This window comes from Mastigoproctus giganteus, chromosome 1 (genome assembly GCF_048544385.1).
Source record: "Mastigoproctus giganteus isolate SK-2022 chromosome 1, ASM4854438v1, whole genome shotgun sequence".
Taxonomy (NCBI): domain Eukaryota; kingdom Metazoa; phylum Arthropoda; class Arachnida; order Uropygi; family Thelyphonidae; genus Mastigoproctus; species Mastigoproctus giganteus.
In genome coordinates, this window is record NC_143575.1 from 4793925 (window position 1) to 4806848 (window position 12924).

General features: G+C 36.0%; 1 protein-coding gene across 2 annotated transcripts in view; it reads left to right on the forward strand.

Annotated features, from left to right (window-relative positions):
• LOC150090505 (COMM domain-containing protein 3) overlaps positions 1-11051 on the forward strand; it is a 73893-nt gene extending 62842 nt beyond the window's left edge. Inside the window, exons 7-8 of one of the 2 annotated variants that reach the window (XM_090378531.1) lie at positions 677-730; positions 10708-11044. In XM_090378531.1, the coding sequence (XP_090234657.1) occupies positions 677-730; positions 10708-10767 (114 nt within the window). In that variant the 3' untranslated portion in view covers positions 10768-11044. Of the gene's footprint in view, positions 1-676; positions 731-10707 lie in introns of both variants that reach the window. The other variant, XM_090378536.1, reaches the window with a different exon arrangement.
• Positions 11052-12924: the final 1873 nt, after the last annotated feature.

Here is a 12924-nt window from a genome sequence, read left to right on the forward strand (position 1 = left end):
GTTTATTTCCCTTTGTGTGTTGCCTGAGAAAGGGTAGGACATTTAGTTTACTCAATCTGTTTAAGGCCTTCCTTCAATCAAGTCTTGTTACAGGTACTGACTTTCAATTGCTGCAGTTTGCAGAACTGAAGTCTTTCAAGGTAAGAGTACATTTTTAATCTTTTAATTAGTGTCTACTAATCTTTATGCTCTTCTCTGCATCTGTTCCAATAAATCCACATTCTTCCTAAAATGAGGCCTCCAGGTCTTTTACCAGTACCCAAAGTGCAACATAACCATTGCCTTATATAGTGGGATAATCACATCCTTGTCTCTGCTGACAAAATTCCCATATATCATCGACAGAACCCCATGAGTTGTACTAGCAGCCTGTCTTCATGTCAGACTGTACAATTAACTCTGTCTCTTTTGTTCTCCACCACCTTCAGTGATGCCATGTATCACCTGATTGGTATGTAAATCTGTGATTACTGTACTTCTACCCATATGCAGTACTTTGTACTTATCAATGTTAAAACCTGTTTCTACTTCTCTGCCCAAGGTTTTACACTTTGATTCCTGTATCTTCTGTAAGGTCAAGAGAGTAAGTTTGATATGCCTTCATCAGTATAAATCATAATAGATTTATTCTCTCCTCCTGGAGTTATAATACTAGTGGGTTTTTTTTTTTTTACAGAGTGCACAAGGATTGCAACCAATTACATTTTCCTGCTCCTTGGAACAGTTACAGGTAAAGATGAACTAAAAATTGTCTGCTTAATCATTGACTTAATGATTGAGTATATTAATTTGCTTTAATAAGAATTTAGCTATATTTGCTAAAAACTTTTAATTATATTATATAAACAGGCTTAATTTTCTGTGCTGTATATGAATCATTAATTATGTTTAAGCACTTTATTTTTAACATATTTTAAAACACATAATTACAGAAATTCAGGTATTATGACTTTTTATTGGACCACTTGTGAGTTTAGCTAGAATGAATTGTAATTTTCCAGATAAGTCTTGAAAGTTAAAAAAACTTTCAGTGAAGAAAATTTCTAGAACAGAAATGCTTGAATTATTTTAGCATTGTAGTTTCTTGAGAAATGAAGTTTGGCATAACTTTTTTACCCCCTCTGCATCTCACTATCTCAACAGGCTTTTTCTGTTTTCTGAAAAAAAAAAAAGAGTAAAAAATATAACTTTGCCATTAAATTCAGAATTTCTAAAAGATTTGTGCTTGTTTTCATTCTGTTTCTCTAGTTAATGAATTGGCTATCAAGTGTGTTAATCTGCATTGCATAAAATAGTCCATATGTGGAATGCTAAAGTAATGTTACATATCACAGAGTATGTTTGGTTATACATGTGGTATTATATATTTTTTTTTCTGTGCATGTGATGAAAAGTAAATTTGGTTTTAACAGTGTCCTTCAGCAACATGCTAAACATATACAGTGTAGTGCTGAAGAAGACATAAGATTTTATGTCTTCCGTGTATCTAGAAAAGATAAGTTTGTTGTGTGTATGTATACTATATTAAATGTGATTTTTTTAGGTTTATGTGTTGGAAAATACAATTCAATCAGATATTTGCAAACACAAAGAAGCATAAGAACAAAGTGCAGAATGTAAAAAATGCAAAAATAGGTATCACATTTTTAAAATGAAGATAGTGTTCTGTGCTGTTTTTGGGGGAAAAAAAAAGAAAAGATTCTGCCATTTAATAGAGGATAGTGCCAAATGATGCAAGAAAGCAAGCTTATATAAAAACAAACAAACAACAGACTTCACCCATACATACCTCCAAGAATCTGTCTAGTTCTTCAATGAATTTATTCACATCTGCTTTCTCAACAACACATGGAAACCTGTTCCAACAATCAATCACCCACTGGATGACTGCAAACTTCTGCACATCTACCCTACAGCCATCCTTCCTCAACTTGAATTTATGGCTCCTCATTTGTGTAGTCTCAGCAAGTGGAAGAATGCCATTAACATTCAGCTTACTCAATCCATTCAATGCTTTAACACCTCAATCAGATCCTCCACAGGTGCTTACTGTTGACACACTGCAATTTGCAGAACTGAAGCCTTTTTAGGTAAGAGCACTCTTTATTCACTTCACCAGTCTGGTTGTCCTTCTCTGCACCAGTTCCAGCAGATCTACAACCTTTCTAAAAAGTCTCCAGAAGTGTATACAATACTGAAAATGGATAATCACCTTCTTATTCCTGCTAACAAAGTTTCTGTATATCATTGACAAAACCCCATGAGCATCCTGGCAGCATATCTGCACTTCTTAGAGAATTTCATATCTGAGTGCACAATTACCCTGTCTTTTTCACTTAACACTACCCTAGGTGTAGTACCACACAGTTGGTACATTACTCTGGGGTCACTGCTACCCATATTCAGTACTTTGCATTTATCAATGTAAACTTCAACTGCCATTTTTCAGCCCTCCACCCAATTTTTTTTAGATATTGATGCAAGAGCTCACTCTGATTACTGTCATTAACCAACGTGCCAACCTTTGTATCATCTGCAAACTTAGACATTAAGCCAGATATCATTAATAAATATTAAAAACAACGATAGATTCAGCACCGAATCTTGGGGAGGGACTCCACTAATAACATTAGTCTATGAAGAGCAGTGGCCATTGATAACCACTCTGTCTTCTTTCATTTAACCATCCCTTTATCCATAGCAGTAACTTGCCTTTAATGCCACATTGCTCCAATTTGTATAGCAGTCTTTTATGTGCAACAGTATCAAAAGTATTCCTGAAATGATATCAAAATTATTTTTTGCATTCAGTTCCTTGGTCACTGCATCATCGTAATCTACCAGATTGGTTAGATAAGATGATCCCTTAATATATCTGTGCTGTATGACTTCAGTATAATTGTTTTCCTTTCCAGATGGTCCTGCATTACTTCTTTAACTAGTTAAGCTAACAGGTCTGTAATTACTCATGTCACCTTTTGATCCCCCTTTATGAATTGGGGATATATTTTCACATCTCCAGTCCATAGGATGTCCCCTGAATCCAAGGATGCTCTAATAATTATGGCTAATGGTTTGCATACCTCATTTGCTCCCTTCCTTAATATAATTGAATAGATCCCATTTCCACCACAAATTCCAGTTGTCTGGAAAGTTAATATCCCCCATTATAAGAAATTCTGATTTACTGGCCCACTCTATTTCTCTGTATAGTTGTTTGATATACTCATCATAGTCGTTAGGCCCATAACACACTCCTACTCTCAATTTTGTTTTCCCAGTGTTTATATCAAACTGACTGAACATTGCATTGCACTGTTCACCCATGTCAACTGGATGTACTGCAATGCCTTATATTTAATATGCTTAACTAAGAGAATAACCCCCTCACATCATGTCTATCCTTCCTGTATACATTGTACTCCCCATATTCACTTGGGCATACCTTATGTTGGAGTGACACCATGTCTCTGCTATTCCTACAATGTCTGCATTTGATAAATTAACCAATACTTAAAATTCATCAAAGTTATTTACAGTGCTCCTAGCATTAGTGTATATGCACATGTTCTTACTCTTAGTTACCCTAACACAGCCCATGTATTTACTTGTTCCATGATCCACAGTAGGGCCTGAAATCCTCAACACCTTGTTCTCCATGCTGCAGCATGTTCCAATAGAAACTGAGGAAGAGTAACTTTTGCCTTTGCCTGCAGCTCAAGTTAATCTATTAGTCTGTGTATCCCCCCCCCAAGCTAGCTGTTATCCAGTCCCCTATCACTGCCTTGGTAGTATCAGCAAATATTCTTGCATCACTTCTATTTTTTAATGTGTACTCCCTCTGTTGTGTCTGAGTACAATTGCTGACACTTTCAAATTTAAACCTTACTTGTGATTTTTTCCCAACATTGCCTTGTACTTTTTAAGTCCTCAGATCTACTCTTAATATCATTAGTGCCATGTGCATCTCCTTTTGTGCTCTTAAAAGATGATATCTGCTCTACAATATCATCCACTTTTGCTCCTGGCAGACGTACTCTTGTCTTATTCCACTTAGCATAAATAATTATGCTAAGTGGAATAAGACAAGATTCCACATTCCATAAATAATTATGTGACAGTAGAGTCACTGACAATAACTATCTCCTAGGGGATCAGCACATTTTTCCCTGGAGATTATCTGATGAACAAGTGTGAGCTCTGGCATTGAGTTGGACAGCTGATTGCTTGACGGGCCTCCTCATTTTAATTCATTTGAGGGTATTTATCCTACTCTTCAAACTGATAATTTCTTCACACTCTGTACTGAACACACAAAAACATTCCCCTTGGCTCTATCATATCCTGTTCCAGAAAGATCTGCAAACATTGCATATTTTGTTAGGCCATGATTCATAGGAGAATTGGGTGCCTCCGTAGCCAGATGGTTAGGAGCAGCAGTGCGTAGCACATGCTTCTTGATTAGACTGGGGTTGTCGAGCCCGTGATCACCAAATACGGAGGATGCGGAAAGGTCAAGGAATGACCACTACATATCCCCGGAGCAATATGGCCTTAGTTGCTAATGTTCCTAAAAACCACAAAACAAAAATAGGAGAATTGGCCCCTTTGGTTCCCTGCCATGGCTATATATTTAATTGATTAACAACGAAAATTAATCAATTTAATTGACAATACTACACTAAGCCAATAGATTCCTAAATGCATTGATAGATATGCTATCAAGTTTTACATTATACCTTATGTTATACCATTATGATCGCATTATTAAATTAGTTATATCCTTAGTTACCCTAACACGCAAAAAGTAAAATTTCTTAGCTAAAAAGAAAAAAAATATATATTCATAACAAATGATTAGAATCTTTGAGGTAGTTATTATCACAACTAAAACCGTACTATTTCAATGTACTACTAGTTACTGTTCAGGTCCCTCTATTTTTATTCATTTTATAATTTAAATAGGTAACTGTTTTATTCCCAGTGGTATGTTAATAGTGTATGCAGTTGTACTAACTTAAAAAAAAATAATAAATAAATAAATAATAAAATTTGAATAAAAAAAAAAAAGTTCTGTGATAAACAAAAGTGATTGCATACGTTATAAATAAAAAGTAATTTGTATTAAGCCTAACATTTTTATATTTCATATAGCTGTTCCTAGAAAAAATATTCATCGGAAAATCTTAATTTGCAGCTGTATTGTAATTTTTAAAAAAAATGGAGCTCTGATAAAAGTGCCTGCTTAGATAAAAAAAAAAAAAAAAACACACATTTCCAGATTAAGGTATTTTACTTTTGTAATGCATATATTGGCATTATCCAGGGGGGGGGGGGAAACTCTTACTGATATCTGCTAGTTAGAACATTAAGTTGGAGTTTTGTTTCAACTAAGTGCTGCAATTATGAATAGTAGTTATTTGTAATAGTGTTCTAGAATTAGAATTAAAAAAAAAAAAAAAACACTGAGAAATAATGATATGTGACCATGTAACATGGACTTTAAATCTTGGTGTGCAAAAATTAGCCTACACCACAAAAAAATTACTACTTGTAATACAAAAACGAGATATTTTAACTTTACAGTAGGTTCATCAAGAACAATTTAACATGGAACGTTCATATGCAACCACTTTATAAGGTGACTATAGTAAAAAATAACAGTAATTTTTCTTTAAAGGAAAATCTGGTGTACCGTTGTATAATATGAGCAAGCATTATCGTCACGAAACCCAGGCAGAATGTGTTAACCCTTGTGTGGTAGTTCTAGAACTCATTCCATAAATAATTATCCCCTACTTTTACTATACTGTTGTAGATTATTTATCAGCACTGGGTCGAGCTGGAGACCTTTGTCTACACACTAACTCAGTATGCTATAATAAATCTCCATCATAACAGGAAATTAGGACAATTAGTGTGCAGATGGATTCGGCCATTTGCAACTTCACAGGGCAGAACGGATGCATTAAGTATGACCTGGCAACTGCCATTAGTTTCAGATATTTAGGTAGAACACTAATTGATTTTCAAAGACTGTTTCATAATGATACATTGATTGGATTATGCCCAAATTACAATTACTTGGCACTTAAGAAAGTGATGTACTTATTACATATGTGATAGGTAAACTGCAGCCATTATCAACCCACTGCAGGATGGAAGCCTCCTCAGCAATTTATACTGAGGGAACATATGTGATAATAATATATAATTAATATTACATTACCCCCACCCATCTCACACAAATTTCTGATATCCTTAGTATTAATAGTGTCAAATGATGCAAGAAAGGAAGCTTATACACTATCAGCAAAAAAAAAAACCTTCCCCTTTCACCTATCCATCCCTTCCAACGGTTTGTCTAGTTTTTCCTTGAATTTATTCAAGCTATTGACAACACTAGATGGAAGTTTGTTCCAACAATCAACTGCATGTTGGCTGGAGGCAAACTTCCATGCATCTAATCTATTCTGCAAGTATCCTTCCTCAGTTTAAATTTATACCCCCTCAAATGCATGACCACCAAATACAGATGATGCAGAAAGGTCAGAGAATGACCACCGCATATCTCCAGAGCAATATGGCTTCAGTTGCTAATGCTCCTAAAAAAAAAACCAAACAACAAACAAACCCCTCAAATGCATAGTCTGAGGTGCAGTAAAGAATTCCATTAGCATTGTTTGCTCAAGCCGTTCAATGCTTTAAACACCTCAATTAGGTTACCTCGCAAGTGCCTCGTCTGCAAATTGCAGTGTCTGCAATTTGCAGAACCACCAGTCTCATTGCACTTCTCTGTACCCATTCCAGCAACTCTACATTCTTCTTAAATGAGGCCTCCAGACCTGTATTTTAGAGCTGCTGGAATTGGTACATACATATTTAATCATTTTAGAGTATTTATTTTTATTTTAGTTATGACTTATTTATTTTTTAAAAATCAGTGATAACTTGGTTGTGTGCATGTTTCTTTAGATTTCTGAAGCTCTTTTCAATGATTTTCTTTTTTGTTCACATTCTGTTCAATCTATAGGAGGGAGTAACTGGATTACTGTTCTTTATTTGTAGTTTCCCCCTTAAGGTTAACAACCAATACAACTGAGTTACATTTGGACTGCAAAGCATCATTGTTCCTCATACTTTGTGCTCATAAGAAAGGATTGTTACATTCCAGTCTTACAGTTTTTAAATTAAAAAGTTTTTATTAAATTTTATATAACTGAGCTGTGAAATATTTCCTCAGAACCAATTTCCACTTCTCATGAAAATCCTAGTTTTTTATATCAATATTAGTTGATTACAATTGATTAAAATATTTTCACATTAGCTTTTAGTATGTGTATCTCTTCTTTCTTGAATCATATTCAAAATAAGAGGATTACTTCATACATAAATTTAATTATATTCTTAATGTGAATAAAAGCACATTAAGAACAAAATTTGATTCCAGTATTGGGTCAAGCTTCATTCAACAACACTGTTATGGATTATTAGAGATTTAAGTGAATTAACTATAGTCCAAGACTTGTTCTTCATAAATTTTGGTAATCTGAGTTAGTTTAGTAACTAGATGGAAGAATCAATACCTCCAACACATTAACTCTGATTACAAAACAAAATACAGTCAAACTCCTCTGTAACAAACTTCTCTATTGTGAAATTGCTGGTGAATCCTGGATTTCAAAGAAACTAAACTTTCATATAAAGAAATTATGTATATTTCGAAGTTTTTGGACAGAGCCTTTTTAATGTCTTCATTTTCTGATTACTGCAGCAATGTGTTAAGAACAATTCAAAGGAGGTAATGCTCTGCTATCTTCCTCCAATTATTGGGGAACAGATAGAAGCACATGAGTGCTGCACTTTTATTGAGCACTTGTTCAATCCAAACTAGATGATTGTTCTTCAATGGCTTGGTCCAGTCCACTACAGGGCCATCTGAATTGTCCCTGGGGCACTTCATATTTTGCAATCTAAAGTTTTTATGTGGAAGCAAGCGAACTACCATTGATGCTTCGACATCAGCAGCCATTGTTACAGCATGCCACAAAAATAAAATCCCTGCCTGGGCATCTGTTTTTATGCCATGATGGGAAAATTTATATAACACATGCACAACTGCCAGTTGTCCCTTTGATATCAGGATCCAAGAGCTAGCTCAAGGTATAAACTTTATATGGGATAATATATCCATGTCAGCCAGGCAAATCCTACCACCTTGGATTATGCATCTTCCATCCTGCAACCTTTCTCTTAGGAACTGGCCGAAAATGGAGACATCCCCATATATATCAGCAAATGTTTGCAGCACGTAGTTAAATATTCTGACTTCATGCTGATGGCTCGAAATCAGAAGTGTCTGTGGGACCCACTGAATGTAGTACATACACTGCAGCGTTGTATGCAACAGAACTGGCCTTGGATCATAAAAGCCCCATCAGTTACAGAGGTGTATGCTGTATACCAACTTCCTAAGTGTTTAAAGGCTTTATCACAAATGTGATATACTCCTCATCCAGTGTTGTATTGAATACTGCCAATGTTACTTTTTCAGAATCCAACTTTGATACTGTTTTTGTTGGATTCCCAGACATGTGGGGATTGCAGGAAATGAATTAGCTGATGCTCAAGCCAAATTAATACCACAGTCACCTTTTTTGTCCCATATATAGATTACAAGCACCTAATTCATGACAAACTCTCTCTCTTTACTATGTCAAGAATCTTGCCATCAGCACACCATCAACAAACTATATCAAATAAAGCCTGTAATTATGCATTGGTAGTCTAGTCATCAGCACAGTTTACCTCAAAATAGTTCTTGCTCAGCTCTGCATAGGACATTGTCACCTGATGCATTCTTACATGCTAAGAATTGATGATCATCCACGTGTAGAAATCATGACAATGGTTTGGCACATTTTAATTGAATGTGCTTCTTTTAGCAATAAATGCCGTTAATGTTTTAGCCATCTGACTGAGCCTTATACACTCAGATTTTATTGGACAACGTGTTAGACATTGTCATCATCTGATGACAATGTCTAACACTGCAGTTCTGCCCAGATACGATAGGAGGGAGTACATGATGAGAGCCTTGTCAATCAGTTCGGCCCTGGAGGGAATGTGCAAGGATCAGGGAGCAGAATTTTTTTCAGTGTGGTCCGTGCTTGTTAACAGGAGAGACTACTTCTACAGGAATGGAATACACTTAAATAGAAAGGGTGCTAGAATATTTAGGCAGTGTTAGGTGGGTCGGAAAACTGCTAGCTTGGGGGGATTCACAGACTAAAAGGTTAAAAGTAGCCGCAAGCAGAGGTGAAGGTGATTCTTTCACTACTATTAGAGAGCAGCCTGGAGCGAGGGGTGTTAGGGGTTTCAGGGACTGATGGCAGCCATTGTGAAACAGGTGGGTATATGGGCTGTGTTAGGGTAACTAAGAATAAGAATAGGTGCATGTATACCAATGCTAGAAGTATAGTAAATAAATTTGATGAATTGGAAGTGCTAGTCAAGAGATCAAAGGCAGATATTGTTGGGATATCAGAGAAGTTGGTAGAAAATGAAAAAGACCTGGGAGTAATTGTGCAGTCAGATATGAAGTTTTCTGAGCAATGCAGACAGGCTGCCGGGGCAGGTCATGGGGTTTTGTCAATGATATATAGGAATTTTGCTAGAAGGGAAAAGGAGGTGATTGTCCCTCTGTATAAGGCAATGGTCAGGCCACGCCTTGAGTACTGTGTTCAGGTATGGAGGCCTCATTTTAGGAAAGATGTAGAAGGATGTAGATTTCCTTGAGCGTGTACAGAGAAGGGCAACAAGATTGGTGAGGGGAATGAAGGGATCCTCTTACCAAGAGAGGCTTAAGTTCTGCAAATTGCAGTGGCTGGAGACTAGGCACCTGCAAGGTGGATTGAGGTGTACAAGGCCTTGAATGGGTTGAGCACGCTGAATTCTGATGGGATTCTTCCACTTGTTCAGATTACAAACCTAAGGGGGCATAAATTCAAATTGAGGAAAGACAGATGTAGAATAGATGTGCGGAAATTTGCCTTTAGCCAGCAGGTGGTTAATTGCTGGAACAAACTTCCATCTCTTGTAGAAGTTGATAGCTTAAATAAATTCAAGGAGAAACTGGACAAACGTTTTGAGGGAATGGATATTTTTTTTTTTTTGCTGATGCTACATAAGCTCATACGCTTGCTTTCTTGCATCACATGCCACTATTACATTAAGTTTTCGCAGTCTCTGTTAATTTATATAATTTTATTTAGAATGCCTTTACAGTTTATATCTTAACTGTTTTATATAATCCTTTATGGATATCATTTACATATATAACATTTTACTTGGCGCATTATGGCCTTAGATACCGCTGTGCCATAAAACTTCTAAAATTTATATACCCTCCCAACTGACCACTCGGCTCTAACAGTCTGTAGCATATTTACAAATGGAAGGTATCATTGACTCATCACAATTTTGTTCATTGTAATCAGTTATTTTACTTTTTCAATTGTATCAATAGCCTGTGCAGTCTTGCCCCATTATCAGTAAAGATAATTCATAAACAGGAGACCAATCTGTGAGGTTATCTTCAAGACTGCTTCTGTAGCATGAAAAAATAGTTTTATGCATCATACATTTATGTTGTTAAGAAATTATGATTGTGGCAATAAAAGTAATATGTGTGTTTTTTTTTTATAGGACCTTGTTGGAAAATTAAAGGATGCCACAAAATGTTTAGAAAGGAATGCTCACAACTGAAGGTTTGGTGTATACCAAATTGAGGGGGGGAATCCAAGATTGTTATATACATTGCCTTTGTAAAGTGTTGATTAAATAATAACATTCCACTTTATGATGTTTGAGGATTCCTGTAAATATGTTCAACAAAACACTATCATATTGATAGTGCTATATCATAATTTTTGAATATAGATGGAAATAAATACAGGGTTTACGTTATTGGAGCATGTACAAAATAAAGCACAACAAGCAATACGATAATTTGCATATTTCCCGTGGTTTGAAACAATTTGCTCAAATACTGCATGAACTTTCACAAAAATTTAAACCAGAAAAGAAATGGTGTCAAAGAAGTCCTTGTAAAATGATTAAAATCTTTTGCTTGTTGTAAATAAAGACATACTGTGTTACTGTATTTTAGTTTCATAATTTGAAATAACTCAAACTAAAAAAATTTATATGCCAAAAATTTTAGAGCCTATTATGGCTCCCTCTTCAGAAGTGATAAAATAAAACAAGGAAACTTTACATGATGCTAGCAAGAACACCAAGAAGCATTATTTCCTGAAGGAAAGAAACCAAGTAAATGTATTGAAATGGTTTTATGATTATCATACAAAATACAGATTTGTTTCTTACAGTGCAACAGAAGATATGCCATCATGTTAGCATTAGTAGAGGCATATGATACAAGAAAGCAAGCTTGTGCAGCATCAGCCAAAAAACTTCCCATTTCACCCATCCATTTGCTCCAAGAGTTTGTCCAGTTCTTCCTTGAATTTATTTAAACTATCAACTTCCACAACAGATGGAAATTTGCTCCAGCAATTAGTTAACAGCTGGCTAAAGGCAAATTTCTGCACATCCCTTTTACAACTATTTCCTCAATTTGAGTTTGTCCCCTCGGGTTCTTAATGAGCAAGAGGAATCCCATCAGCATTGAGCTTGCTAAATGCTGATGTGATTCACTCAAATCACCTCACAGGTGCAATTTGCAGAACTTAAGCTTTTTTGGTAAGAGCACCCCTTTGTTCCCCTAAACAATCGGGTTGCCCTTCTCTGTACTGGTTCTAGCTACTCTACATCCTTCCTAAAATGAGGCCTCCACACCTGCACAGTACAGTGAGCTAACCACAGCCTTATTAAAAAAGGATAATCACCTCATCTCTGTTAAGAAAATCCCTGTATATCATTGACAAGACCCCATGAGCTGCTCTTGCAGCATGTCTGCACTGCCCAGAAAACTTCATATCTGACTGCACAATTACTCCCAGGTCTTTTTTATTCTCCACTATGCTGAGTTCCACACATTTGATATGTTATTCTGGGTTTACTGTTACCCGTATGCAATACTTTACATTTGTCAATGTTAAACTTCAGTTGACGCCTCTCAACCCATCTGCTCAATTTCTCTAGATCCAGTTGCAGTAGCACACTGCCATTACTGTCATTAACAACCCTGCCAACCTTCGTATTGTCTGCAAATCTAGGCATTAAGCCTGATATACCTTCATTAATAAATACAGAAAACAACAAAGGACCCAACACTGAACCCTGGGGAAATCCACAAAGAGCAGCAGTGTCCATTGATTACTGCCTGCTCTGTCTTCTCCCACTCAACCACCCCTTTATCCACAGTAGCAATTTGCCCTTAATGCTATACTGCTCCAATTTGTACAGTAGTTTTGTGTGTACAACAGTATCAAAAACTTTCCTAAAATCCAAATATATGATATCAAAATTAGTTTTTTGCATCCAGTTCCTTTGACCACATCATTGTATCCAATCAAATTGATCAGACAAGATGTCCCTTAACAAACCCACACTGTGTCTGAACTATAACTGAAGACTTGTCTAGATGATTCTGCAGTGCTTTAACCAGTACCTCCATTAATTTCCCTGGAACAGAAGTTAAAACTAACAGGTCTATAATTACTCGTGTCATCCTCTGATCCCCCTTTGTGAATTGGGGATACATTTGCACATCTACAGTCCGTGGGGACCTCTCCTGAGTCAAAGGATGCTTTCATAATTATAGCTAAGGGTTTGCTTACTTCCTTTGCCACCTCCTTTAATATAACTGGATAGATCCCATCCACTCTAGGTGCCTTTCTTATGTTTAACTTCAACAATTTTCCTTCCACTTTGCTCTCAGTTATTACAAAATCATTTAGC